The following is a 26,981-nucleotide window of genomic DNA, read 5'->3' as shown; positions in this document are numbered from 1 at the left end:
GATGATGATGGTGCTGCTCGCCGGTCTCTCTGCGACGACGGCAGATTTGTGACAGCAGAAGGCGGCGACTCCGTGAACAGCAGCAGTCGGTGGTTTCAGGCGAGAAGCTCGCCTTGGTGCTCCACGAACAGCAGCAGTCGGCGGAGCTCTGCAACAGGAGAAGCAGCAGCCGCGACTCCGGGCGAGCAGCAGCAGTTCCAGGCGGCTGAGCGGGATGGCGCGGCCGAAGGCCTAGCGCCGCTGGTCGCGACCCAGACCAGAAAACAGCAGCAGGCGGCAGCGAACTCGCCGGAATCCAGTTGCAGTCGGCGGCGGACTCCAGCGGCTCACTCCAGCGGCTCCCGTCGACTCAAGCGGCGGCGGCGATGTTAGACTTCGCCGGAGTCAGAGATGGAAGGGGGGAGAAAAATCGAACGAGAGAGAGAGAAGAGTGAGCAGCATGAGTTTTCTTGTGAGAAGAGAGAGAGAGATTATTGAAAGTGTGTGTGTGTTTGGATGGATCGGTGAGAGAGAGAGAGATATACTTAAATGTGTGTGTGCGTGTGTTTTGTTAAAAAGTGTGTGTGCATGTGTTTTGTTTTGAGAAGAGAGAGATGGAGAGGCGTGAGAGATGATAGAGAGAGAACCGAGAGTGAGGATTTTGGGCCGGGTTTGGGCCGATTCCTTTTGGGCCTAGTTTATTTTATTGGGCCGGCGATTAATTCAATTGGGCTTTGCTTATTTTATTTCCATTGGGCTAATATATATATTGTTTGGACTCTATTATTTTTATAAATGGGCTCTTATTATTTATTTTGATTGGGCTTCTATTAATTGTTAATAATGAATTTATTATTTTTATTAATTGAACTCCTACTATTTAATTGATTAAGTTCAATGAAATTTATTTAGTTAAGCCCAATGAGATTTATTAATTTAGGCCCCATTATTAATCCTAATTATTTTTTTAATTAGTGATAAATTTTTAAGACTTACTAATCATTAATTAGTAAGTAAATTAGATTATTTTAAGATGAGTAGATTATTAAAGATTAATAATCCGACCTCATAAGACGAGCTTTAATTCCTTAAATAGGATTAGCATCTCATAATTTAATTAAAGGAATATGAGTCATGCATAATCATTTCACGCATCCTCATTTATTGAGATTTTTCGAGAATTAGAATCTTATTTTATTTTCTCGGATTAAAGGTCAAGCACCAGAGTTAGAGCTAAACCGTGAGTCTGCTATTCAGGTGGGCTTTCTACGTATAAACTAAAAATTATATATTAGAATTGTTAAGACTTTATGCTTATGAATTTAAATATTGTCAATGCCTAAATGCTTTATGTTTTATTATTAATTACCTATCTGATGTTAATCGAATTCGGATTCTGGATGGGACCGCAAATCCCTTCGGAATTAGTGTACACCCTTGTGATCGTGAGTCATCTAGCGGGTTGGCCGATCATAGTGTCCGTAGAGGGAGGCCTCCCTCTCGGCACGAGTTACTGATATGGTGATTAATGATATAAAATACCTGCGCGGGTTATTGATGAAAGAAATGATATTATGTTTGGTAAATACGAGTCTTTAAAAGGAAAACCCTCGTATATTACTACTGTTGAAAGGCTTGACAATAAAATATTATGCATGTATGTAAATTTCGGCAAGTGTCCACTAAGTACTTTTGTACTTAGCCCTGCATGTATTTTTAAATGTGCAGGTTGAGCTGTGATCGAGGATGTAGTGTGCAAGCGGAGCTTTTGTCAATTTAGGACGAGAACCTCAGAGTGGAGTATATGTCTTCATACATATACTCAAGTTATTGTTATTCCGCTGCGAACACTGATTCACTAAAGACATTATGTTATCTTGTCAAACAATATGTATTATTTAATAATGTACTCAAACTCGTTGAGTACCTCTTTTGAATAATATTATGTACGGTTCCTTTTGACCTTCGATAAATTCTAGTTAATTTCAATTGTTTTCCTTATTCAAGTCGAGTCATCAAGAAGCTAAACATGCCCCTTTTCTAATCCCGCTCCTAATTCCCCTCCCTTAGTCGCGGTTTTCCCGAATTTGCTACCCTTAGCAAGTGCGGTCGTGACATGTAATTTAAATTTTTATTAGTTTATTTTTTTCTTTTAATTTTTTTAATATTTTAATTTATATTTAAGTATTATTAAAATTACTACGATTAAAAATAATAATAATAATAATAAAATAATTATATATAATGTTGTGGTTGGGTGGTTGGGGTGGTCATTGATAAATTAACAAAAATAGAGGTGGTTGGATTGGGATAAATATAGTGATGTGGAAGAGAGAGAAATTAATTAAATATTGAAGATGATTGGATGGTTGGGGATAAACATAGCCTAAGTGTGATCAAAATTTAGATCTATATATTAGAAAAAGAGAATCTACGTGATCTAACTAAAGGACGAGAGGAATCAGATAAGAACCATAATTTTAGCTGAGAATTAAATATTAATCATGACCCTTATTCACGTAAATCAAATATCCACGTTGAATAGGAGATAAAAGATAAACATCATATTCTTATGCAGATTCAAGGAGTTAATGTGTATATAAATATACTTAAATTTTGGTCTTTAATAAATAACTGTTACAACCACTGGACCCAAGGAAGCTGGACTCGAGAACGATATTACCATAAGAGATGTTGGAGAAGATGGCCCAAACAAGGAAGGCCCAACTGCTGAAGAGAAGCCCGCACGCAAGAAAGCATTGCCCTCACGTTTCAGAGACTACGTTATGAATTAAGGATAAGATCTTCAGTAGATGGTCCCCTCCCTCCCCTAGGTTACTCTTTCTTTTCAGTGTATGGTTGTTAGTGGCAGAGACAACGGGCTTGTCGCCCCTTTTGGTTATATAACAGTACCTTCTATCAGAGTGAGGATATCCTTGAATGAAAATTGTCTTTCTCTTCATTTGATTATTCTCTCTCACTGGAGTAAGGCACACTCGAAGCTGTCTCTTATCTGTCAACCTATCATTTTTGGTGCTTTCATTGTCTCATGTCTACCTCTGATATTCTCGCCGAACTCAAAGCTCTGAAAACCCAGCTATCGGCCCATATCTCGACTTCCTCTGAGAAGCTTACCGCCACCAATACCGCTGTGGCTGAGACCAACGACATCCTCCAGCAGTTCATGGTTTCGGTGGATTCTCGCTTTGCATCTCATACCGGTTCTTCGGGGGGTCATCACACCTCTCCCCCTCCGGGCGATCCGCCGCTACTGCGCTCCATGAAGATGGAGGTTCCCCGTTTCGATGGATCCGATCCGACCAGATGGATTTTCCGGGTGGAAGAGTTTTTCGACTACCACAAAACACCGGAGGACCACCGCCTTCGCATCGTTTCCTTCCATATGGAAGGCCGCGCGGCGTCTTGGTTTCAATGGATGAAGTCCAATCAACTCCTCTCGACATGGCCTGTCTTCCTCTATAGCCTTCGTCACCGGTTCGGGGAGTCACTCTACGAAGATCCTCAGGCGCCTTGTCGAAACTGACTCAAAAAACTACGGTGAGTGAATTCCAAGCGGAGTTTGAAGAACTCATGAACAAAGTAACAGGGGTGTCGGAATCCCTCTTAATCAGCTTCTTCGTGACTGGACTGAAACCCGACGTCCGCTATGAACTTTCCTTCGCTAAGCCTGCCACGCTTATGGAGGCCTTTGCTCTGGCACGTGCTTATGAGGCTCGTGGGGACCAACGTTGGAGTTCGCGTTCATCGATCTGCGCTACTCCCATTTCCTCTGTTCCACACTCACAGACCCCTTCCGCTTCATCATCGGTGGCCACTGGTGTTCCGGCGAACCAACACAAACCTCCTTCAACGCCGCTGCTCTTGACTTTCCCCCGGGACCTAGTCTACCCATTCGCCGGTTGTCTCCACAGGAGCTCCGTGACAAACGGGAAAAGGGAATCTGCTACAATTGTGACCAAAAGTGGTCTTCTACCCATCGCTGTCGGAGCCGTTTTTATGGTCTTTTGGGCACTGACGACGATGGCACTTTTGAGGAAATACCGGACCCGCCACCGTCGGACGAATCGCCTCCATCGGAATCTATCCCCGATTCCTTGATTTGTGGGGATGTCTCCAGTTTACATACCCTCTCTGGGTTGACTCGACCTCGCGCGCTACATCTCTTGGGAGCCATTCAGCTCCGCCCCGTCCGTATTTTAGTAGATAGCGGCAGCACCCACAACTTCATTCAACCAACTGACGTCGTCTCTCTCAAACTCCACACTACAGAGGTGCCGTCGTTCCGGGTCTATGTTGGGAACGGCGATTATCTTACTTGCTCGCGGCTTTGTCCTACTGTTCCCACTGTTGTCCAGGGCCATACTCTCTCGGTCGATCTCCACATCCTCGCCATCGCCGGTCCGGCCGTGGTTCTGGGGATCCAATGGCTCCAAACGTTAGGGCCGGTTACTCACGATTATGTGTCCCAAACCATGACGTTTTCCCGTGACGACGCTCCCATCACCCTCACAGGTGACCCTACTGTTCACATTCAGCCCATTGCTTTTGCTCAGCTACGTTCAGGGGCCCAGGCCCATGAGATTGCTAGGGGTTACGCCATTTACATCTTGGCCCGATCCGACCCTAATGGGCCTTCTATGATGGGTCACTTTGAGGTTCCAGACTCCACACCTCCAGTCCTCGCCCACCTCATCTCCCAATTTCAGCACCTGTTCTCCCCGCCGTCGGGACTACCTCCGCACCGGCCAATTGATCACCGAATACACCTGCAACCCAACACATCACCGGTGAATGTACGACCCTACCGTTACCCCCAATTTCAGAAGGAGTAAATGGCTAAATTGGTGGCTGAGATGCTCGAGCAGGGCACGATCTGCCCTAGTCAATCACCTTTCTCCTCACCGGTGCTCTTGGTCCGGAAGAAAGACGACACTTTTTAGTTTTGCATCGACTACCGGGCGCTCAACGCAGTCACCGTGAAGGACAATTTCCCTATTCCCACGATTGATGAACTATTGGATGACCTCGGAAAGGCGTGCATTTTCACCAATCTAGATCTTCACGCCGGCTACCATCAGATTCACGCGCATCCCAGGGACATTGCCAAGACTGCTTTCCGCACTACGGACGGCCATTTCGAGTTCCTCGTTATGCCATTCGGCCTTTGCAACGCTCCGTCCACTTTCCAAGCGACCATGAATCGGTTATTCGCCCTTTTCTTGCACCAATTTGTTGTGGTTTTTTTTGATGATATACTAATTTACAACAACTCGTTGGAGGAGCACGTTCATCACCTACAACAAGTTCTTTCCCGGCTCAGTGACCAGGCCTTTGTTTTGAAGGGATCGAAATGCGTGTTCGGGCAGGCTTCTGTGGCTTACTTGGGGCATATAGTGTCTGAGAGCGGAGTTCGCGCTGACCCGGAGAAGGTTGACGCAATGTAGTCTTGGCCTCCACCCAAAACCCTTAAATAGTTACGAGGCTTTTTGGGGCTAACCGGCTACTACCGGAGATTCGTCCGCCACTATGCGGGGATTGCAGCTCCCTTGACTGATCTCTTACGAGCGGGTGCCTTCCACTGGTCGCCGGAGGCTGATAAGGCATTCGAGCTTTTCAAGACGGCGTTATCCACCACCCCGGTGCTCCGTTTGCCCGATTTTTCTATTCCCTTCATAGTGGAATCCGATGCTTCTGACACAGGGATATGAGCAGTCCTAATGCAAGGAGAGCAGCCCATCGCATATTTCAGCAAGAAGCTCTGTCCGCGCTTGCAAGTCACATCGGTATACTCTAAGGAATTACTCGCCATTGTGGAGTCCGTGCATAAATGGCGACAGTATTTGCTTGGCAGATTCTTCATCGTGCGGACGGATCAGCAGAGTATTTGAGAGTTGCTCCAGCAGACTATACAGACTCCCGAGCAACAGAAGTTTGTTCGCAAACTATTGGGGTTTCACTTTCGCGTGGAATATCGCACTGGTGCATCAAACTTAGCCGCCGACGCTCTCTCTCGTCAACCAGGAAAGGAACCCGAGGACCTCCGGGATTCCCCTGCTCTCATCTCTTTCATTCAGAGCGCGCCAGTTTCAGAGGTGTTAGACATGCTCCGGCACGAAAATTCCACTTGTGATGACCTTCGCGAGCTCAATCGCAGATTCTTGTTGGGCGAATTAGGGACTGAGTACTCTCTTGCTAATGGAATTCTCCGACTAAAGCACCGGATGTATGCGAGCCAGACATCGCAGCTCATTCCCCGACTCCTCCATGAGGCGCATGCCACCCCAATGGCAGGGCACAGAGGGGTGAAACGCACCCTGGTCAGGTTGGCCGCGAGCTTCTACTGGCCCCGAATGCGCGCCGCTGTCAAGGACTTCGTTGCTTCCTGTGTCACTTGTCAGAAAACGAAGTATTCCACCCTTCCTCCCGCTGGACTATTGCAGCCGCTTCCCATCCCGAACAAAGTGTGGGAGGATGTGACGATGGATTTTATTACGGGTCTTCCCCCTAGCAGAGGTTTCACGGTGATTTTGGTAGTAGTTGATCGCTTGACTAAGTTCTCCCATTTCGGGTCGCTGCCGATGGGATTTACGGCGATCAAGACAGCTGCACTTTTCTTTGAGATGGTGGTGAAAATTCACGGATTTCCCTCTTCCATTACTTCGGACCGCGACTCGATCTTCCTTAGTACCTTCTGGCAGCAGCTGTTCAAGCTCAGTGGCACATCGCTACGGCACAGCACGGCGTTTCATCCACAAACCGATGGCCAGACGGAGGTGACTAACCGCTCGGTGGAACAATATCTCCGGTCTTTCACTTTGGATCAACCGAACTCTTGGGCAGCTCACTTAGGATGACCCGAGTACGCCCTTAATACATCCTACAGCCAAAGTATACGCATGACACCTTACGAAGCCCTGTTTGGTCGTCAACCTCAGATGATACCTCAGTATACCGCCGGTACCTCCAATATACAAGCGCTTGATGAATTGCTCCAACAACGTGACTCTGTGCTCCAGCAGCTCAAGGAGAATCTCCGACGCACTCAGTTTCGTATGAAACAACAAGCCAACCGCCATCGCCGCGACCTTGAGTTTCAGGTGGGCGATAAGGTTCTGGTGCGCCTATAGCCTTATCGACAGGTCTCGATCCGTGGACGTCGCCCTCCCAAATTAGCTCAGCGGTACTACGGCCCCTTTGTGATCAACGCTCGTGTGGGGAACGTGGCCTACCGTCTGGACCTTCCTGATTCCAGCCGTATACACCCGGTGTTTCACGTGTCCAAGCTCCGGCCGTTTGTGGGGAACGATGGTCTGCCGGTGTGCACTCTTCCCAGTGACTCTATTGATTCCCGTCCGGTACCCCATCCCTTGGCAATCTGTGGGGAACGAGAAATCCTCGCTGCAAATGGGTCTCAGAAGCAAGTGCTGGTGCAATGGCAGGGAGAGCCACCGGAATGCGCGACGTGGGAAGATAAGGCGGATATCCTGCGCGGCAGTCCTGACTTGAACCTTGAGGACAAGGTTCTTGGTGAAGGAGAAGGGAATGTTACAACCACTGGACCCAAGGAAGCTGGACTCGAGAACGATATTACCATAGAAGATGTTGGAGAAGATGATCCAAACAAGGAAGGCCCAACTGCTGAAGAGAAGCCCGCACGCAAGAAAGCCTTGCCCTCACGTTTCAGAGACTACGTTATGAGTTAAGGATAGGATCTTCAGTAGATGGTCCCCTCCCTCCCCTAGGTTACTCTTTCTTTTCAGTGTATGGTTGTTAGTGGCAGAGACAACGGGCTTGTCGCCCCTTTTGGTTATATAACAGTACCTTGTATCAGAGTGAAGATATCCTTGAATGAAAATTGTCTTCCTCTTCATTTGATTATTCTCTCTCACTGGAGTAAGGCACACTCGAAGCTGCCTCTTATCTATCAACCTATCAATAACAGTATCTTCTTTCTTTCTTTGAGGAAATCTTGTTTTGGTTAACTAACATATTGATTTTCAATATTTTGAAATTTGATCAAGATTACAATTACAATAATAATTACCTTTACGTATTGAAATTTATTATGTGATACTTCAGCAAAATTAAAATGTCGATACCATAATATAAGAACGATAACGATTTTGGAGTATGAAACTGAACATCTTAGTTATCGGCTGAAACGCAGCAGCCAAATACCTTAACCGCCGTTAACAAAGAATACAAAATGCTGGTTTGCACAGAATAGGAAACATAACAGCTAAAATTTTCACCGTTTGATATCCAGGTGCCACGTGAACCAAACACAGCAAAAGACGACCCCACGTGATCGAAACCCTCCCTAAACTGGACCCCACGCAGCGTAATCCTCACGCTACACGTGTACTAATTCGGATCGAGCAACGGCTCTGATTCTATCTCCCCCACAGACTCCCTTCGTTTCCAACCATTTTCAGTCCCCCTTTTTTGTCTATATCCACAGCCCAAAACATTAATCGCTAATTACCACCTAAATCTTCACTATTTCACTCGCTTAATCTTTCTTTAAAAAATCACTAATTCTTGCGCCGTCTAGGGTTTTCAATTTCGCTTCTGTTTCCTTTCTTGCGTGCTGTGAACTGCACTCGCGCATGGATGCTGGGAAGGGGATGCCGTTTGAGAATGCGAGCATGCCTATAAGAGTGCATGAAAATGGCGGAGGATTCGACGCTGATGACATAAGCGGCGGGGGCGATGACACGATGATCAGTGCGGAGGAGATGTCCACGCCCATAGCTGCGACTCCAGTAAATAGTCAATCCTCGCAGCAGCGGCTGTCGGCGTCCAGGTGTAGTGAGCTCACCATTTCTTTCGAAGGCGAAGTCTACGTGTTTCCTGCTGTTACTCCGGAACAGGTTCATTTATTTCTTCAATAGTACCTCTGTTAATTATATTTACTCGATAAATTATTAACCTTTTATGATATTTCAGTTTTATGCGGTCCGATCATTTCACTAAATCCGCTGAATCGGTGTTTCTTTAGTTAGTAGATTTTACATAGACAGATTATCAATTACTGAAGTTGCATTATATTTTACGTTCTTTTGTAAAGTGTTTATGCGGTTTTGTCGAATTTGCAGTTTCAGTGTGTTGTTCCTGGAATTTCTTCCGGCTTGTTGAAGATATCTGTGGTGTTATTTGGAAGTAAATTATGTAATAAGTTTTCATAAATGATTTAATTTTTAGGTGCAAGAAGTGTTGTTGCTCTTGGGAGGTCGGGAAATGCCAACCGGCATTCCCAACACTGAATTTCTATTACAAATAAGTGATAAGGTACTGCAAATATAACTATAGGTATGACTTCCGTAAGATTTTTGGTGTTGTCTTTTTAAGGCTGAAACATGAATTATGTGTGATGTGTGAACTGGGCCAATAGGGTGTGGTCGGTGTGGATGATGATTCAAGCCAGCCTACTGTTTCTCGGAGGATTGCATCATTAGAGAGGTTTCGTGAGAAGCGGAAAGAGAGATGCTTTGATAAGAAGATTAGGTACACTTGCCGGAAAGAAGTTGCTCAGAGGTAATTTTAGTTTTGAACTAGTCTGACTTTTGTGTAAGGTTACTACTGAATAATCATAAATTTTCCTGACAAGTATACAATGGAATGGTAGCTGTTGTATGTGTGTTTTATGTCTGAAACATGTCTCCTACTCATCACCACATATTGGTCATATTGAATAGTATGGTGCCTGTATGGACATGACATTTTACTGCCTAAAATAGGTGGAGGAGTAGATGTTTTGTTTGGCTTCTGTTATTGTTCTGGTGAAATCCGTTCTTACCATGTTTCCTGAAGTTGCGAGTAGGAGTGTAGGGCCCAAATCCCTTGTGTCAAATGTGTAGATTTCAAACAGGAATCCACTTTTACTTGATAAATATTTTTAGTAGTGAGGTTAGTATGATTTCATCCCGAATAGAATTGTTTGTATAAGTTAATATGGTTGATGACTATATAAATCAGAGTGGAAATTGTTCAATTCGGTTTATGTTGTCTTAAAATGTATCCTGAGTTTCAAATAGTACAGTGACTTGTGCGAAACTATTGCCAATTATTTATCTTGTGGAATGTGCTGTTACTGTTAACTGTTACCTGCATTTTCTTTTGGATCTGCAAGATGAACCTAATTCCGTCATCAATAGTTAATTCTTTTTCCCTCATTGAATATCTATTAGGATGCTTCGGAAAAATGGCCAATTTGCTTCTGTTAAGGATATGTGCAAAATATCTCATGATAATTGGAATCCCGGAAACAGCACTCAACCGGAACCTGTGTGAGTATGGAGCTTTCCCTACCTTTCTAAAACTGTTTACTTAGTTTGATTCTGATTTACGTTTAGATTTATTTAGTCGTATTAGGTATTCCTCCCTACAGATAGATAATGAGGTTTAGATCTTCTGACCTGTCTCCCCTCTGAGCTTAAATCTAGCCTGGCTAACTTTGTAAGCACCCATGGTTATGACTTGTGAGTAGAAACTAAATGGTGCTCAAGCTGTTGGGCACTAATGTAACATGTAAAAGTTGATGAATGACCAGTACTTGAGATTTATGAGGAATTACCAGAGTTGATGAACCAAATTGCTTTATTTTTTTCCTCTTTCTTGTTTGGTATTAAGACTTTTTTTCCTGGAACTAGTTTACGTCGATGTCAACATTGTGGAATTTGCGAAACTTCAACTCCAGCAATGCGTCGGGGTCCAAAAGGTCCAAGAACTCTATGCAATGCTTGTGGATTAATGTGGGCAAACAAGGTGCTACTTTTTGAGACCCTGGCAATCAATATACTTTCTTGAATCTGCATTGTCATTTAGAAAAAAAATCCATGCTATTGCAACACCACTTCTCTTCTTCCCTTATGTTGTTCCTTCTGTATGTTGCTTTATATTTTGGGTTGCCCAATCTTACATTGGTTTATCAATGCCTTTAATGTCTCTAGGGTAATCTAAAAGATCTCGGGAAGGGAGGTAGACATACATTCGAACAAACTGAACCAGCATGTGATGTGCTTGTGAGTTCTATTTCCACATTAACATGCATCAGAAAAACTCTTTTATCTGTTATTTTTTCTGTTTTGCAGAAAACTTAGTGTTTTAACTTTCATATTTGGGATTTATCACTTACGATAAAACATCTTATGCATTCATCCGACAGGAACCTCTAGAAATCAAGCCTCCTGCTACTGAAACAGCTAATTCATACTGCAACCAAGATGAGGAGGTAGTAATATATGTTCAGTTAGCCTGAATATTTGAACTCTTGGGCTTGTAGAAATATCTTAATGTTCGTTTAATATAACCCTTTTTGCTTCCGCGCCTCAAATCTCTTGAAAATTCCCACAAAAGTGTAGAACTTAATGTTAATATGTGTTTTGTGGAGGAAAATTTAATGCTCCATGTGGAAAGAGGAAAATTTATCTAATGCTCCATGTGGAAAGATGTCAAAAGCCGTTCCGTTTACTTTTGTCTGCTTGCTGCAAGTATGTTTAGATGAACATTTTGGAAAAAATGAAGAGTATTAGGTGCAAGCAATGTTTCGTGTTTGTTCAGTTTGTTGGACATAGAAACCTGAACAGACAAAACAGGGGAGTTTGGAAATCCTTCCTGAAAAATAGTCAATTCAAAGTTAAAATCCCAATGTTTTCAGCACCATATGATGAATATAGTCTGCCTGCATATAGTTATCAAATTTAAGTCGTTGGCTGGTTGAAACCAAAAAAAAAACTACAAATATTTTCTAAGTCCTGATAACTGTGGCCTGAAAAACTAGAAAAACATAGTAACGGAAATGATAATATGGTATTACTGAAATGCTTGTTCAGTTGATATTTGCAATTGAAAGATATTCAGATTATTTCAGTTGGCTGATGATAGCAATTTCTTGATTAATCCAATTTCATCATCTTCTAAAATTTTCAGGAGTTGATGGAGATTAGTGAAAGAACTGCTGGTTCATCAATCGGAATAGAGAATTCATCTCGAAACCTTGGTGAGCAGGTGACTGTTCCTGGGAAATTTCTCTCTTTTCTTAATTTTCTGACTTTGCGAAATTCACCATATATTAGTTTATAATGACCTTTACTCACATAACATTTTCTGCCTCTCTAGTTTTTTCCAGTCTTGTGGGGAAAGGACCTATCTGTATAAACTTTAGTACACAGGAAACTTTACTTTTGTCACTTGTTTGGTGCACCTTGGATGTGGCGAACTGAGCTTTTGTTCATGCTGTTTGCATGCATGTATTCTCACATAAAAGTTCAACAATGAGTAGAAGGAGGATCTAGCATGTTAATTTGCATAAGCTGCGTTCATGAAATGGTGAATTTTGACGTCGTCGCATAATGATTTGGTTGTCAAGTCAAGTGGGTTGTGTTCCTGCAAGAAGTTTAACAAATAGTCGAAAAAAACTTGCCAAACTTGACCATTATTTATGACCTTATTTTATGTACATTTCTGTACTTGGGAATTTCCCTCTAATCTGCATATCTATGTTCTCATATCTCAGAGTGCCTAATTTATTGAAGATGAATATTTATACTTATCCGTATCAATGCTTTTGGTTAGCAGGATGAAGTGACGAATGTGTGTGGAACAGCTAACTTTGACCAACAGGTTTGTTCTTGAATAATTGACATGACTTGAAGCTGTACAGAGTTACGCTGATTTTAGAGATATTGCAGATATAAGATGGTAATCAAACACTACTTATTCTTGACGCATAATTACTAACATCGAATGCTTGGCCAAACTTTATTTCGTTTTCAGCGCCGGACAAATATTGTTGATTCATATTTATCCTGAAACATCATATATTCTACCGTAGAATAACTGTCATATCCTTCTCGTTTGTTTGTACGCTCTTTCGTGCGATGCACGGCAATCACAAAATTAAGTCACATCTTTAATAAATAAGTATAAATATTAAATATAATTAGCAAAATGTGTATAATTTTATGTTAAATATTAGCAAAAAAAAGTTGTGATTATATCATTTTATTTTCTTCATTATAATACTACTAAAAATTATACTCTACAATACAAACTGGCGATGAAGCGCAGTCTGTTGGTAAGACATTTCTTCTTATGTCGGGAGTTCGAGTCACCTAGAGGGTTAGAGTGTGAGTGTGTTTTATCTTTCTTTAGTTAATTACATTTTTAAAAAATGCTCTACAATTCAAACATAAGCAAATTTTGGTGAATTTCTCCAAAATTTTAAACTCTTATTATGCAAATATGTTATTTATTCCTATAATACTACTTAGATATTTGCTGATAATAATACATCATTATTTTATTATATTTTTAAATTTAGATACTTTTTTGTTTTATTTGATAAAACAAGCAAACACATAATTATGATGCATTTTACTTTCACAATTTGGTAGGTCTATTATTACACTTTAACATTAAAATCACATCTTTCAACTTTTATATTAGAACTCGTGTCCTTCACTCCACCACACACTTTTTGTGGAAAGAGGGAGTGGTATGTATCTGTACACACATATATTAGATTCAATGTCAATATAAATGACACATGTTTCATTAATTTTTCTAGAAAAAACTGAACAATATATTAAAGTATAAAATCAAGGAAAAGAGGAGAGAACACAGAGGAAAAAATTTTACTTTAAAACTTTAAATAATTCAAATTTATTTCTAATTAGTTTCAAGTGATTATTGTGCTCAACTGATTCAAATGTTGATCGAATTGTAACCGATTTGGCTTTCTAGGTGGAGTGATATTGTCTATGTGGCGCACACATGTTAATTAATTAATTAAGGTTATTTGTGTGTAAATACACGAATAGGTCGGGGGTTCGAGTCATTTAGAGAGCTAGAGTGTGAGTGTTTTTTCTTTCTTTGAAGAATAACAATTTTTTTAAAAAAAAAATACACGAACTTTCAACATTTTTTAGTTTTTCCAGTATTCTCCTAATTTTTCCCACGAAATTCATTTTTTACCAATAAATTTATTTCCCTCATATATCTCAATTAGTTTGTGTTACGATTTGTTATGGTTAAAATGTTAATTCAATTTTTTTTGTTGTGTCGAGAAAATTTGAAAGCTTTAATACGACCTTTGGATTCAAAAATTCTATCATGACTTATTTCTCAATGAGTATGTGTTGTAATTAGGCTAATTCAAATTTATGGGAAAAATTAGACGAGGACCAAATTTATGTGTTTAGATTCAAAAAATAAAGTTCACGAAAAATTATAAAATATTAAAAGTCCACATATTTACTCACAAATAATCCTAAATTAAAAATCATGATAAAATCTTTAATTTAGTGTAACAATAACAAAAAATAGATTTAAAACAAATAAGTTATGATTATTTAAAATTTTATAAAAATACTCCTTCCATCTTACTTGACTTAACCTGCTTTCCTTTATGGATTTTCACATTTGATTTGACAACTTTCTTATTTAAGTAATCAATTCTCATTGCAATAAATATATAAATAATCGTGCTAAAAAGAATTAGGTCAAATAAGACAAGTTTCTCTCTCATCATTTTGTGGGACGCTAAATGGTAGATTTATTTGTCTCCAATTTTTAAAATAATTACCTTCAATTGATGTTATAATTACAAAATCAAAAAGTCACCAAGTGTCACTAAAAAATTGTGTTTTCATAAATTAATAGATTAATAGATGACCAATATACACTTCTTTTTCAAAAGACCATTCTTGGAGAGTGCCGAATCAAATATGTAATCATCCTCCTAGAATTCCATAAATTTTGGCAAAAAATGGAGATAGAAGAAAGGAAAAGTAACAGTGCTACTGCTATGGCAAAATGACAGGCTACGAAGTCCAAAGTTGAGCAAATCACGCAAGCCCTTGAAAAAAATTGGAATTATGGCAAGGCAAAAATCCAAGTCAAAGCTGTCATAGATAGATTGCAAAAAAGAGACATTTTGAAATTTTCATCTGCCACCGAGGAGAGGAGACAATAAACAAATTACAAAGAAACGAATGAGACTGATATAAACGCACACTATACATAAGAGAGTCGCTTGAAGATTCGTCAGAAAAATTGCACTTCACAACCAACCCTTATTCTAGAAAGAAAGGTTACCCACTGTGTTGGACTAGAGTTCTCCAAACAGCTCCATATAGTCGCTATAGCAGCACCTCCTATTTGTTTTTTATTATTATAAGCTTTTTGTAAAAACAAATACTCGTACTTCTAAAACCGTCACTTACATAGAACGGGGGCAAAAAATTAAGATATGAGTGGCCAATTTAGTTGTTCTTGATTTAACATAAAGAATACCGACTCCACAGAAATAACCCAGAGAATAGGATTGCATATCACTTGACAGAAGCTGGTTTTTGCAGCATTCTTCACAAACCTAAAAATCGGCTGTTGGATAAAGACCAGACATTGAACTGCGTCCACTACCATTGGTATCTGGATAGTAAGGTGAGTGCAGCTCACCAGAATTGGATGACCTGCGTGACTTGGAGTTTTTAGGCAACGCACCGTATAGCTCAGTGGAACCACTGCTAGCATTGTATATAGATGAGGTTGGAAGCCCATGGATCTTTGGAAGACCTGTTGGATCAGTACTCAAGCTGTAGCCCCTCTCAACTGTCTCAGCTTCAAGTGGCAGTTCATCCAATGTCTACAGCCAAAAAAGAGGGTATCAAGGTACCTATCAGAAAATTACAGTGCTACTGGAAAATTTCATAGAGGAAATAAGAGAGAAATCTGTGGCTCCAAATGTAGCACTACCTGGTCGTGCATACTAAACTAGGGCATCTATTGAAAGTTGATTACATAATGTTCTGTGTTAAAAGTTTTTAATAGGTAGTGTTGAGACACAGGGATATGCATCATCCGGAAATTTATGTTCAAGGGTCCAATAACTTCAGAGTTTGGAATTTTGTCAGCTATAGTTGAAAAGGTATGGGGGGAAAAGGCAAGAAAGGCGTTAAATGAGAAACTGCTGATCGTGCCTAAAGATAGGAACATCCACTTCGGCAGGATAGGATGGTGCTACTAACATGTAACCGAAACTAAAGCTTGTTTAAATTGGTGATCTACTCTTTTTCTCATGTCTACCCCAAGCTATAAAGTCTAAAAGATAAGTATCATCTACGAGCTGCTACACACTAAGACTTACTCGGAATGCTTGTTGTAGGACCCGAAGTGTCTCTCGGGTACGCTTCCTCTTTGTGGCCACCTCATCTGGTTCCTGTAACATTTCTTCAAACAAGTTGTCTCTGCTCAAACACAATTGAGATCAAGCATTAGCTATTTATCATATTCAAAGGTCACACAACAGTGGGCATCCATGCTAATACAGGGAAATAATGAATGGAAAGGGAAATAAGAGTATTGTTGAATTTCTCATCCAATTTTCTTCGATTAGGGTAATCTAGACTACATTATCTGGCATTCTCGCAAAATGCTTATTTACAATTTCTTGATTTTGAAACCAACAAGCCAAACTTCCACCTTATTTTTCTCATCCTACTTTGCTTCTCCATCATCTACAAGTACCATATTTCAGAAACATAACATACCTGTATAGTTTTTTGATGAAAACGTTATGGAGCTCTCTTTTTGTATGGTGAACCTGCAAGAGAAATATTCATGTGTATCCAGTTATGATTGAGGAAGAACACCTTAAGATGCATTGTTTAAACAGGTTACATAAATATATGCAGTGATTGGAAAAGAAAGGGATAATGGAAGTTGGAAGAGATGAGACTACTTGCATATACAGCAGCCGCATCTCTAAGGAAAAGATCCAAACCAGGAATTCAAAGATCTTTGGTTTTAGTCTAAGGTCTAAGGGTGTGTTCTCTTTGGTTGCTAATTTATCGTGAGAAGAGTAAGGATAAGAAAAGATGGGAAAATTTTAACACCTTTTTTATCCGATTTTCTTTAGGGTGGCAAAAATATTTTTTCACACCAATCCTTCCTCATTACATCAATCCTCCATGATAATATTATCCACACTAGGAGTGAATGGAGGAAAAGACCTGCCCTAGGAAAAAAATTCATCCTTACTGAGGAAAATTATAAACTCTACAGAACATTGAAAAAAGTGAAAAGGAGTGGAAAATAATTATTTTCCACCCTTTTCCATCAATGAGAATCCACCCCCAAATGGTCAAAAGACTGAGATTTAGTGACTTAAAAAAGACTCAACACTCAGATCCAAACACACACAATTCCATGTTCAGAGTGATACACGCATCACTTATGATATAAAGTCACAGCAATTTCTTAACAGAAAATAACGGAATGGTAAAAATTGAACGAAACCTTTAAGAAAAAGAAACTAGAATACCAAAAAATGCATAATAGCCTTTGGCACAGAATCCTCGATATTCTTCCGTACGATATCATAATATGATCTCAGCAACAGCTTTGTAATAACAATCTCAACAGCCTCTTGTTCTGAGTGGGTTTCCAAGGGCCTCAATACACTAGGGGGCTTAAATAGTAAAGAAGCGGGTTAGATGGCATAGAAAACATCTCCGAAAATGCAATTGATTACCAAAGAGGATATACCTCTCTCAAATGAATCATTGAGACGCCCTGTTCCATGGTCTGAATAGGTTCGCTGAATGGTTTGCTTGTCGAATTTTCTTTTGTAGTTGTACGATTATCATGGCCGCCAAAAATTGAAGATATTCCCCAAGATGAACCAGCATTGTTAACTGTTTGAATATGTAACAATGTTAGATCTAATAATGATAATCATTCATGAAGATTGCATGGCAACCACTTAATAACTTTCTATCTATCAAGCGAAAAAAATATTCTCAAGATATAAGAACTTGGATCCTCTAAAAAAGAACGCAAGAATTCAGGTTGAAACCTTTTTCTAATTTTTTATTCAATTCTTATGATAAGAACCACTTCTTACAATCAAAGGTTCAACATCATTTCCCAGCTCCTGTAAATTGGAAATCACGTGCAGGACTCACAGTCTCGTACTTTCATTTAAGTGATAGGAAGAGGGAGTGCAAGTAACAAACTTAACGGACTTTTGTTATTCAACGATGGGAATTCTAGCAGATTTTGTTCGCAGTCTATTAGAATTGGGCCCATCATCCCCTTAAAAGGCCTTATAAGGGGAGAGGGTTATCCAAACTTATATATTGAAGGCAGGATCTTTACTAAGTTGATGTGGGACAAACAAGGTAGCTGACAAAGATTCCAGCAGTATTTTCTTACTTCTCAGGGAGATGGTTTCATCAGATTTTCAGATTTCAGTCACACAGAGATTTTCCCTGCAAAAACATATAGAAATAAAATTACAGATATACCTGATGCAGCATTTTTGTCTGATTCTGCAACGGGCCGAGCACCCTTTTTGCCGAGGAAAGAACAACAAAAAGAAAGTAATCAATCACTTTGAAAAAATAAGGAAAAACAATATTCGGCTCCACGAGTAGAAAACTCACCTGCTCTGGAACAATTCCATTAACTTGTCGTGCAAGAATAGCACGAGACTTCAGACTTTTCTCTGAGTTTGGTGCTTTATCTGAATCTCCTGCATCCTGATTGATGAATGCCAACCATATATTAACTACATGACATTGTTAGGAATTGGAGGGAACTGTAACTCATCAGTACAAAAATTATATACCTTCTGCCTTGAAACAGGTGCGGCAATCCTGGATGACTTGGTCTGCTGCATCGCTGTCTCTACAGCCTTACTTCCACCAATAAAATTTGGATGGGAAGTATTTATATAATCCATCTATAAATAGAATAGTTAAGTTTCAGTCATTTATAAATTTAATAACGAACCAACATATTTCCAAAAGTAAATGAAGCACAGGTTTCGTGAAAAAGAATATATAATCTGCATTCTGCAAAAGTTCAACTATCACCTTATATTAAAAAGATTTAGTCCCTCCATTTCCCAAATCACCTTAGACTGGAAAAGTTTAACTATCTCCTTATATTAAAAAGATTTAGTCCCTCCATTTCCCAAATCACCTTAGACTGGAAAAGTTTAACTATCTCCTTATATTAAAAAGATTCAGTCCCTTCATATATCCCACATCACCTTAGATTGGAAATCATTTCTACCATAAGATCCACTACTAGATCAGATTGTTTATGGTAAAACCTTCCACATTATTTGGTTCTAACTAGTGCAATATTGACTGTAGAAATAACACATGTCACATAAACAACATTCACATCTCCTGAACATCAAGCACATATTCCAACAATTGTTTGAATTATGCAGCTAATACTTTTCAGCCAGAATAATAGTATTAAACAGAATATCTACACCGTCAATGAAAAGACAGTTTATACTTGAAATAAATCAAACCACACAGGTCATCAAAAGAAGCAATAAAAACAACAATTTCATCGCGTAAGCACAATCATTTGAAGAAAAATAAAAAATATTCCGTATCAAATCCTTAGGCGAGAGAAAAGACGAAGTATCAGTATTTTATGCGGCGAAATAAAAAATATGACAAGGTATGAAAAAGAAAAGGTAAACATCCAGATGCATATCACCTCCATTTCAATTATATGGCCGATCATTGTCTCTGACGGCTCAAGACCTTCTCGCAAAAAATTACCAATAACCTCATCCATGCGCTTCCGCAGGACTGGAAATCGTTGCAATTCATTAACCATACAGCGATGGCTCATCTATAAACAACATCCAGATAAAATGTTCAATTAAAAATACAAAAGGCAATAATAGGCCAATTCAAAAGGTAATTTGTATATATATACCTTCAGTAACTCATCATATATAAATCTAGCACATTGAAGACTGGGATCCAACAAGCGAGCTATTTGTCTTCTAACAAGAACCTCAAATGGAACCTACGTGTTTGAGATTATTTGGCATGAAAATGTTATAATAAAAAAGAAGAGAATAAAAAAAATGGAAGCGCTTGGTAAAACACAACACAAATAGCTAGGAAAGTTGGAGCAAAGACCTACTTCCGGTACAAACAATGCAGACCTGGGGCCAGTTGCATTTTGGATGGCCGTACGGATGTCATCATCAGTTAAATCCTCACAAGGATCTACTTCCTGCAGAAAGAGAAATGATTAAGCAAATAGAAGCAGATACAAAGCAATTGACTGTACATAAAACATCCATAAGTATGAAAAAAATACTTAGAGAAGGTAGTAGTAACTTGCAGAAAAAAAATACATGTTCATCAATCTCAACAGCAGAGTAACATAATTCCGAACTATTTTTTGCATATTTTTCAACGGATGGGGCATTATGCAAGCTCTGATACATTTAAACATGTTTCGTCTTTTAGCAAGCATGTCTTCCTTTTATCACTTTATTCTGATATTTATCTGCACTAATTTGTACACAACATTATTAGCTTCCAGTTTTTACTAGTTGACAAAACAAAGGAATACTGAAGTATAGAAAACTCAATCATATTCATATTTCCTTCATCTTAGAAACAAAATTCATATAAACTCAAACTCAAACATAATTAATTTACAAATTCAACTGCACATATCAGAAAGACCCAAGAGGAATCACAAACCTCCAAGCTTTTAACAAATATATGTTGGAAAATGTAATGGATTCTTGCTCCACCGGATAGCTCAGAAGTTGACATCTCTTCATTTTTCCCTTCTATCATGGAAGAGAATGCTGTTTTGAACAGAGTATAAACTCCTCAGGTAACTAGCATCAACATAAAATCTTGTTGGGTGAAGATTTCAAGGAATGCAGCAAAAGGAAAAATGTGGATCATCAAAGGTGGGAGATTTTCACACTTGTTCCATTTTTAGACAAACACAAGAACGACTACAATTGCTACTAGGGGCAAGTAGCACTAGATGCTGCCAGTACAGCTACCATAAGGTCAATCGTTTATGTAATATGTGGAGTTGAGTTAATTATCAACTCATAGTGTGCATACAAGAAATATACAAATTAGTTTACTATGTATTAGTAATATAGTAGAAGATAAATGAGCACTTCTGTACTTGTCATGCGTGGTTGATATGTCTACAGAACAAGTAGAAGTAAATATCTTAAATTTTAGCATGACCTCAGATACAAGCAGGAACACTCGAGTAATGTCATTGTCAGTGTTGAAAGACAAAGCTTGTCTAGAAGAGTAAAATGTTCAGATATCTGAATTATGTAATATTTGATCATTCTAGCTCGCCTCCTCAAATACAGGGATATTAAATTTTAAAAGCAGTGCTCGTGCAAAAATCCCTTGAGGGGGATGATTGGTGATGAGAAGTGACTGGGACAAAGGTCTGAAATATGGTGTCTTATATGACCTACTTATCTAATAAGTTAAACAGTTGAATTCTTTACCCTCTGAGTATTTTGAAAGAATGTTAAGCAGCAGTGCTCCCTGGCCAGCCTGTTCATCATAAGGTCAAATGTTAGGATCAAGATAATTGGCAGGATAGCACCAAGTCCATAAATAAGATCCAATCACAATTATTAAGAAAACAAACAAACCTTCGATTCAGTAATTTCTCCATAGCTAGCATGCTCTTTTGCCACAGAGACAAGCGCGGCACTAATGCGGGTTTTCAATCCTGGAAGGACGGTCTTAATATGTTGAACAAGAATCTGTAACAAGAACAAAGCCAATATCAAGCAAGCCGAAACACAAAAAGTATCTGTTAATTTTAGTAAAGCACCATATCTCAAGCTATAAAGTATAGTGGCATATCTCATTTTTCATTTTAAATAAGACAGATTTATCATAATGAGGGTCAACCAGTAAACTAAATCGCAAACTAAAGGGAACGCACTGAGTCATTCCATTGCCATGTCTATGCCTCTGTCAGGGACCCAGGTAATACGCATGCATGTGAATTAGTATGTAACAAGACCATGCAAGGATGAAGAAAGAGGTGAAAAGAAATCGAACTACAGAGACTAGAGTCTAGAATAGAATAAGCAGTTATCCAGAAACTACACGTTGAAAATAGATGTACTTCCAAGGATACCTATAAGCAAATGTCACATAATATTTGAATAGGACACAGTCTAACATTATATACCTGGTTCAACTTCTTGGCCAACTGAGGTACACCACAACGGTCAGCAAGATCACTGTACACCTGCAGAACATATATTTGAGTCGTTTGAAAATAAGAATGAGATCGGGAAATCAGTTCTTAGTGGAAGAGATCAAGGTCGTACTGGGCGACTGCGAAAGAATTTCTCCTCTGCTACAAGTGCATCCTTGATGCTCCGACTTAACAGAATATCCTGCGCAATTAATAATCATCAAGGGCATAAACTGCACCCACAAAACCCATCTGGCATCTTACATACAACGTCTCACTCTTTCTCTGACATCTATAGTCCTGACAATTGTTCTCTAGACATTGGGAATCATCTGAGGCACTATAAGTTATAAACTTATACTATTCTTAGACCAACTGTAAACTATCACATCAACAACAAATACTGCATCTGCTTTGTAGCAAAGTATCCTCAACAATCGCTAGTATTATTCAATGGTTCAACTTTGAGTATCTGAGTTAAAGGGTGTAGATAAACCTTCTGACAATTAATTTAGTCCAATCAAATCACCAATGGGGCATATACCATAGACATAGTTACAGACAAATATTTCATAATGCGGGGAAATAAGGGACGCTTAAGTGCATACTCCCTCCGTTCCCCAAATGAGTACCCATTTCCTTTTTAATCCATCCCCCAAATGAGTACTCATTTCCTTTTTTTGGTAAGTATGCCCCATACAACCCACTCACAATAAAAGTGTCTCTTATTCCATTCACACAAACTCAATCGGTTTCTTAAAACCTGTGTCGTTCTTAGTTGGGTACTTATTTGGGGGACGGAGGGAGTACAATTTTGTTCTTCAATATGATCTAACTAAAAACTTATCCACTTGTGGCAAATAAAACTCAATAGTTCCTACCATTTTCATATTAGAGTTGAAATAATAGTTTTGATAGCCAAAAAAAGACATGAGATATAAAGTTCTGTGGAAAACTAAAAATTTCCTTATATTGAAGAACAAAATTGTTTTTATCATAAAGTTTCATATCTCATGTCTCAACTGACATGTTTTTATGGAATTTATGATAAAAACAATGTCAGTTGAGAACATAAAAATCCCATCTAAAATCAATATTGATAAAGTAACACCAGAGCCGATTGCAGGAGACAAAATAATGAAAAGAAGCCACCCACCATCAACTGTACAAACAGACTACCTGGACAAACAGCATGAAAGCATGAGATCAACTTAACCATTTATTAAATAGGAACCAAAATTCAACCTAACAAAACATCTTCAGTCACCACCTAAATGAATGGAATACACAAGAATATCAAAATCTTCTCTCAATGACGACACAATAACAAAATTCTGAAGGTTTAACGTAAGGAATTAAATGAACATCATATTGTGTAGAAACAGGTAGCATAATGATCTGTAAGAATAAGAAAAATCACCTCTTGACTACGATTAACAACACCTACATAACCAAGGCGAAGTGGAATAACTTTTCCAAGCAAAAAGTTGCGAGCATCAGTACCCCTGTCCATAATGTCCAACTGAAACAAAAAAGTGCCACACACATAAGAACAAAAGCACATTTAACTAGGTTCACTAAATCAATTTATGAAGTTAAACCTCACCTTAGTAATTACACCAATTGTTCTATAACCTGCAGGTACAAACTTGAAAACATGAAATCTAGAATCCAGATACTAACACTAGAGTAGAAGCTAGATATCGACTATATGGAGGACATTTAAAACTATGATTATAGAAAGAATAAGGTACCATCAGGATCAGCCATTCCAGCCATTTGAAGTGCATCTGAGTTTGCCAGATCAGAATTTGCTGGTGTAACAGCCAGTATCAAGCAACTTGGACGCTTGATATATGACATTATCATTGTTCTAATGCGAGCTTCAATATCCGATGGCTGATCGCCAACAGGAACTTTAGTTAAGCCAGGTAGATCCACAAGTGCAATGTCTAGAACATTTGGGGAGAAAATCTTTAAACGGATCTGTTTGTCCGACACACCTTTGTTTGCCCCAGCTTCTCTATCAGTTTCAGCCTACAATGTTTAAGATGATCAAATACTGGAACGAAGCTGTGAAGGCCATATCCTTAATGTGACACAAATATATTGTTAACTAAATAGAAGCTAATCTTTCATATTCCTGATTACCATTTCTATTCCAGAAAAAGTAGGCCTCACCTAGGTGCAATTATGACATAATGAAGAAATTAAAATAGCATCAAGTCACCAGTGAAATGTGGAATTGTAAAATCACGAGCATTGCATTTTGCCTAGTAGTATTCACAGATACGCATTACTGACACACAAGAACTCATATTAACACTTTGAGGCAATTCACAAGAGAAAAGAAAATCACTAAAAGTAGTTTTAAGTTTTAAAATATGTTCGGATTTTCCATCTTTTCCCATGAACTTAACTGTTTAGCCACCAAAATTTTCCTCTCCTCTCAAAATATTATCCAATTTATTCTTCAAAAGAACATAAACAGAGCAACTCACCACCCCTAGATCTTAAACATATTACTAATGGAAAACATAATCTGCTTAAAGTTTCAGTACAATGTTTACACATGTATTTTAGTTATTGTCAGTTGATTTCAGCCCTAACCTGTATCCATTGTACAAACATATTTATGCATGCTAATCTCTCCAGTGAAGCAATGTTTGGGCCATATTACGTCCTAAGTGTTTTCAAGACTTTTGTATCTTAAGTTCAGATCAACTTGCCAACATGCTTCACGAAAATTAGTGTGATCAGACCCCAGCACCCTACCCCAAATAACCTATGTGCTTAGTTTCAAGTCTAATCCATGTATCAACAAACTATGTTAACTTGGAAATTTGGCACAAAACATAAACATATCTCTTCCATACATTATACAGGTAGCTTCTTCACTAAAGTTCCTGAAAATCATAGGATTAACTCGATGCTGAACTGTCTTCAATACCTATGCACAAACTAGCTATGGCTTTCTGATACTCACTTACAATCATTTACAAACACGATGCGCTTGATAAGATAAGAACACAATATATTAGAAAATTACCTGAATCTCCTTCCGGATATCATTGAAATCAAAGAACTTCTTCCCAGGCAAATGCAAAAACTCCCCCCACTCGTCGTCAGTTCCATCGCCCTTACTTTTCCTCTGCACCAGCTGCAGCACGAGAGGGCGGCGCGTGCAGATATCATTTCCACGCGGTAGGAAATCGCGTCCAACCAGCGCCTCCAACACGCTGGATTTGCCGCTGCTCTGGCTTCCCACCACCGCTACCTGCGGCAGCTCGATTGTCGACTGGCTTCCAAGCTGCGAGAAGATGTCTTGTAGCTTATTCACTATTGGTATGACTGAGTGTCCTAGTGCCGCCGCCGCCGCACCAGTAGCGTTGCTCGCCGCCGCCACCGACGATTGTTCTTCCGCCATGGAGTCGGCTGATTTAAGTGATTGAAAGGTGAAATATCAAGTATAATAATTGCGTGAATTATCTCAATTTTTGGACTAAGATCTGGCGTGTGAGATCGCGCGAGTGCTTAGCTGAAAACCCTAGATAGGCGTTCGTGTGTGTGTGACTGGAGGTGGATGAGAGAGAAGGCGTTTGAATTTTTGTTTTAGAGAGAGAAGAAGAGCAGGAATCGTGTGTATGTGCGAACGTTCCCTACCGCTCACGATAGAGAGCGAAACAGAGGTGGCATGTTTAGGTTTTTATATTTGTAATCAAATCAACTAATCAAGTCTTCTACTTTCCAGTTTCTTCTGAATTATTTTTATGCTTTCACGGTTTCACCTGTAAATATTTTTTTCCAATATTTTAAATTATTTTTATATAAAAATATAATTATAACACGATTCAGAGTATGAGACATATTTTAACATAAATAATGATATAGTGAGTTTGTTTCCCATCAATGATCCAAAATTGAAAGTATAAAATAATAATAAAACTCAATTTTACATTTATTTTTATTTGAAGAACGCGAATTTGAGATTCGCTTTTGATTTTTCAATTTTACAAAAAATATGATACCATATAATTACAAAACTTTATGCAAAGACTCAATTTTAATAAGCGATGTGGCTCGATTGAAAACGTTTTAAAGTATAGATATTCATATATATTCTCAAAATATTGTTATATTTTTTTATTGGTTAATGATATTGTATTAAGGTTTGCTTTTTCATAATTGTATTATTTGAAGAATGGAAATGGATAATTGAAATGGAATGTGAGACTATTTGTGGTGAAGGGTAGTGATGCGGACATTTTGGTGGAGCTATACTGCGGTGGTGGTACACCACTCTCTACTACTCTCTAGCCAATGCACAATGAAGAGGCAAAATATATCATTTTAAAATAACATAAAATGTTGTCTTGATGGTTAAGTAATAGAAAATGTATGTGGTTAGTCCTATTTTGTGACGATTTTATAGGTATTTAAGTGTGTTATAGGTTTATAGTTTGGTCTCGTTCACTCAATAATTGATTGCGTTGAGCTTAAGTGCTAATTTTGTTGTCTCGAGATTTGATGCTCTAATTGATTAAAAAGTGGACAAATATGGAGTTCGAATTCAGTTGGTTGATCTTAAGAAGAATTGTAGTTCGTCTCGATACAAATTCGTAGGCGAAAACAGATCCAAAATCAAACTTATAACGAGGGTGGACCAAAACAAAAACAGTGCGCGCCCAGGACCCCACGGTCATGCCCGCAGCCATGACCGCGACCTCCTGTGCCCGCGATGTCGTTCCAATGGCCGAGCTCATTTTTCTCCGCGCCTGGGCCTAAGTTCCCGGCGAGTGCGCCCCAATTCCAGTGCCTGTGCTCCAAAGCTTCGCGGTCGCACAAGTCTCACAGTTGTCATGCTTATTTCTCCGCGGCCGAGCCCTTTTCTGCCCGTGCGCATTCCAACATGTCGAGCCTAGCAGCTGCGCTACACCCCTCTG

General features: G+C 39.2%; 3 protein-coding genes across 10 annotated transcripts; 2 read left to right on the top strand and 1 right to left on the bottom strand.

Moving 5' to 3' along the window:
• Window positions 1–3,570: 3,570 nt before the first annotated feature.
• Window positions 3,571–5,444, top strand: LOC131005584 (uncharacterized). The gene is made up of 3 exons (XM_057932595.1): window positions 3,571–3,727; window positions 3,787–4,793; window positions 4,941–5,444. Exons 1-3 carry the CDS (start codon window positions 3,571–3,573, stop codon window positions 5,442–5,444), a joined length of 1,668 nt encoding a protein of 555 aa, XP_057788578.1.
• Window positions 5,445–8,232: 2,788 nt separating this feature from the next.
• On the top strand, window positions 8,233–12,846 carry LOC131018163 (GATA transcription factor 19-like). Of its 8 annotated transcripts, none has more exons than XM_057946894.1 (9): window positions 8,233–8,873; window positions 9,205–9,291; window positions 9,395–9,537; window positions 10,191–10,289; window positions 10,653–10,767; window positions 10,953–11,024; window positions 11,168–11,233; window positions 11,932–12,009; window positions 12,580–12,846. In XM_057946894.1, exons 1-9 carry the CDS (start codon window positions 8,610–8,612, stop codon window positions 12,634–12,636), a joined length of 981 nt encoding a protein of 326 aa, XP_057802877.1. In that variant the 5' UTR covers window positions 8,233–8,609; the 3' UTR covers window positions 12,637–12,846. The 8 variants fall into 8 exon arrangements, with proteins under 8 accessions (XP_057802877.1, XP_057802893.1, XP_057802905.1 ...); XM_057946890.1 differs by having other exon boundaries at window positions 8,411–8,873; window positions 12,577–12,846; XM_057946905.1 differs by having other exon boundaries at window positions 8,412–8,873; window positions 11,932–12,001.
• A 2,136-nt stretch (window positions 12,847–14,982) lies between these two features.
• LOC131018158 (dynamin-related protein 3A-like) lies at window positions 14,983–25,787 on the bottom strand. The gene is made up of 20 exons (XM_057946876.1): window positions 25,088–25,787; window positions 23,793–24,075; window positions 23,645–23,673; window positions 23,459–23,560; window positions 22,172–22,240; window positions 22,030–22,089; window positions 21,479–21,592; window positions 21,329–21,377; window positions 20,538–20,647; window positions 19,966–20,058; window positions 19,753–19,845; window positions 19,528–19,665; window positions 18,635–18,748; window positions 18,450–18,545; window positions 18,312–18,354; window positions 17,551–17,699; window positions 17,327–17,473; window positions 16,554–16,606; window positions 16,151–16,250; window positions 14,983–15,649 (listed from the first exon to the last, which is right to left on the bottom strand). Exons 1-20 carry the CDS (start codon window positions 25,463–25,465, stop codon window positions 15,377–15,379), a joined length of 2,493 nt encoding a protein of 830 aa, XP_057802859.1. The 5' UTR covers window positions 25,466–25,787; the 3' UTR covers window positions 14,983–15,376.
• Window positions 25,788–26,981: the final 1,194 nt, after the last annotated feature.

The sequence above is a fragment of the Salvia miltiorrhiza genome, chromosome 1 (assembly GCF_028751815.1).
Source record: "Salvia miltiorrhiza cultivar Shanhuang (shh) chromosome 1, IMPLAD_Smil_shh, whole genome shotgun sequence".
Classification (NCBI taxonomy): domain Eukaryota; kingdom Viridiplantae; phylum Streptophyta; class Magnoliopsida; order Lamiales; family Lamiaceae; genus Salvia; species Salvia miltiorrhiza.
Note: the sequence above shows the minus strand (reverse complement) of the source record. Positions and strands in the feature narration are given on the sequence as shown.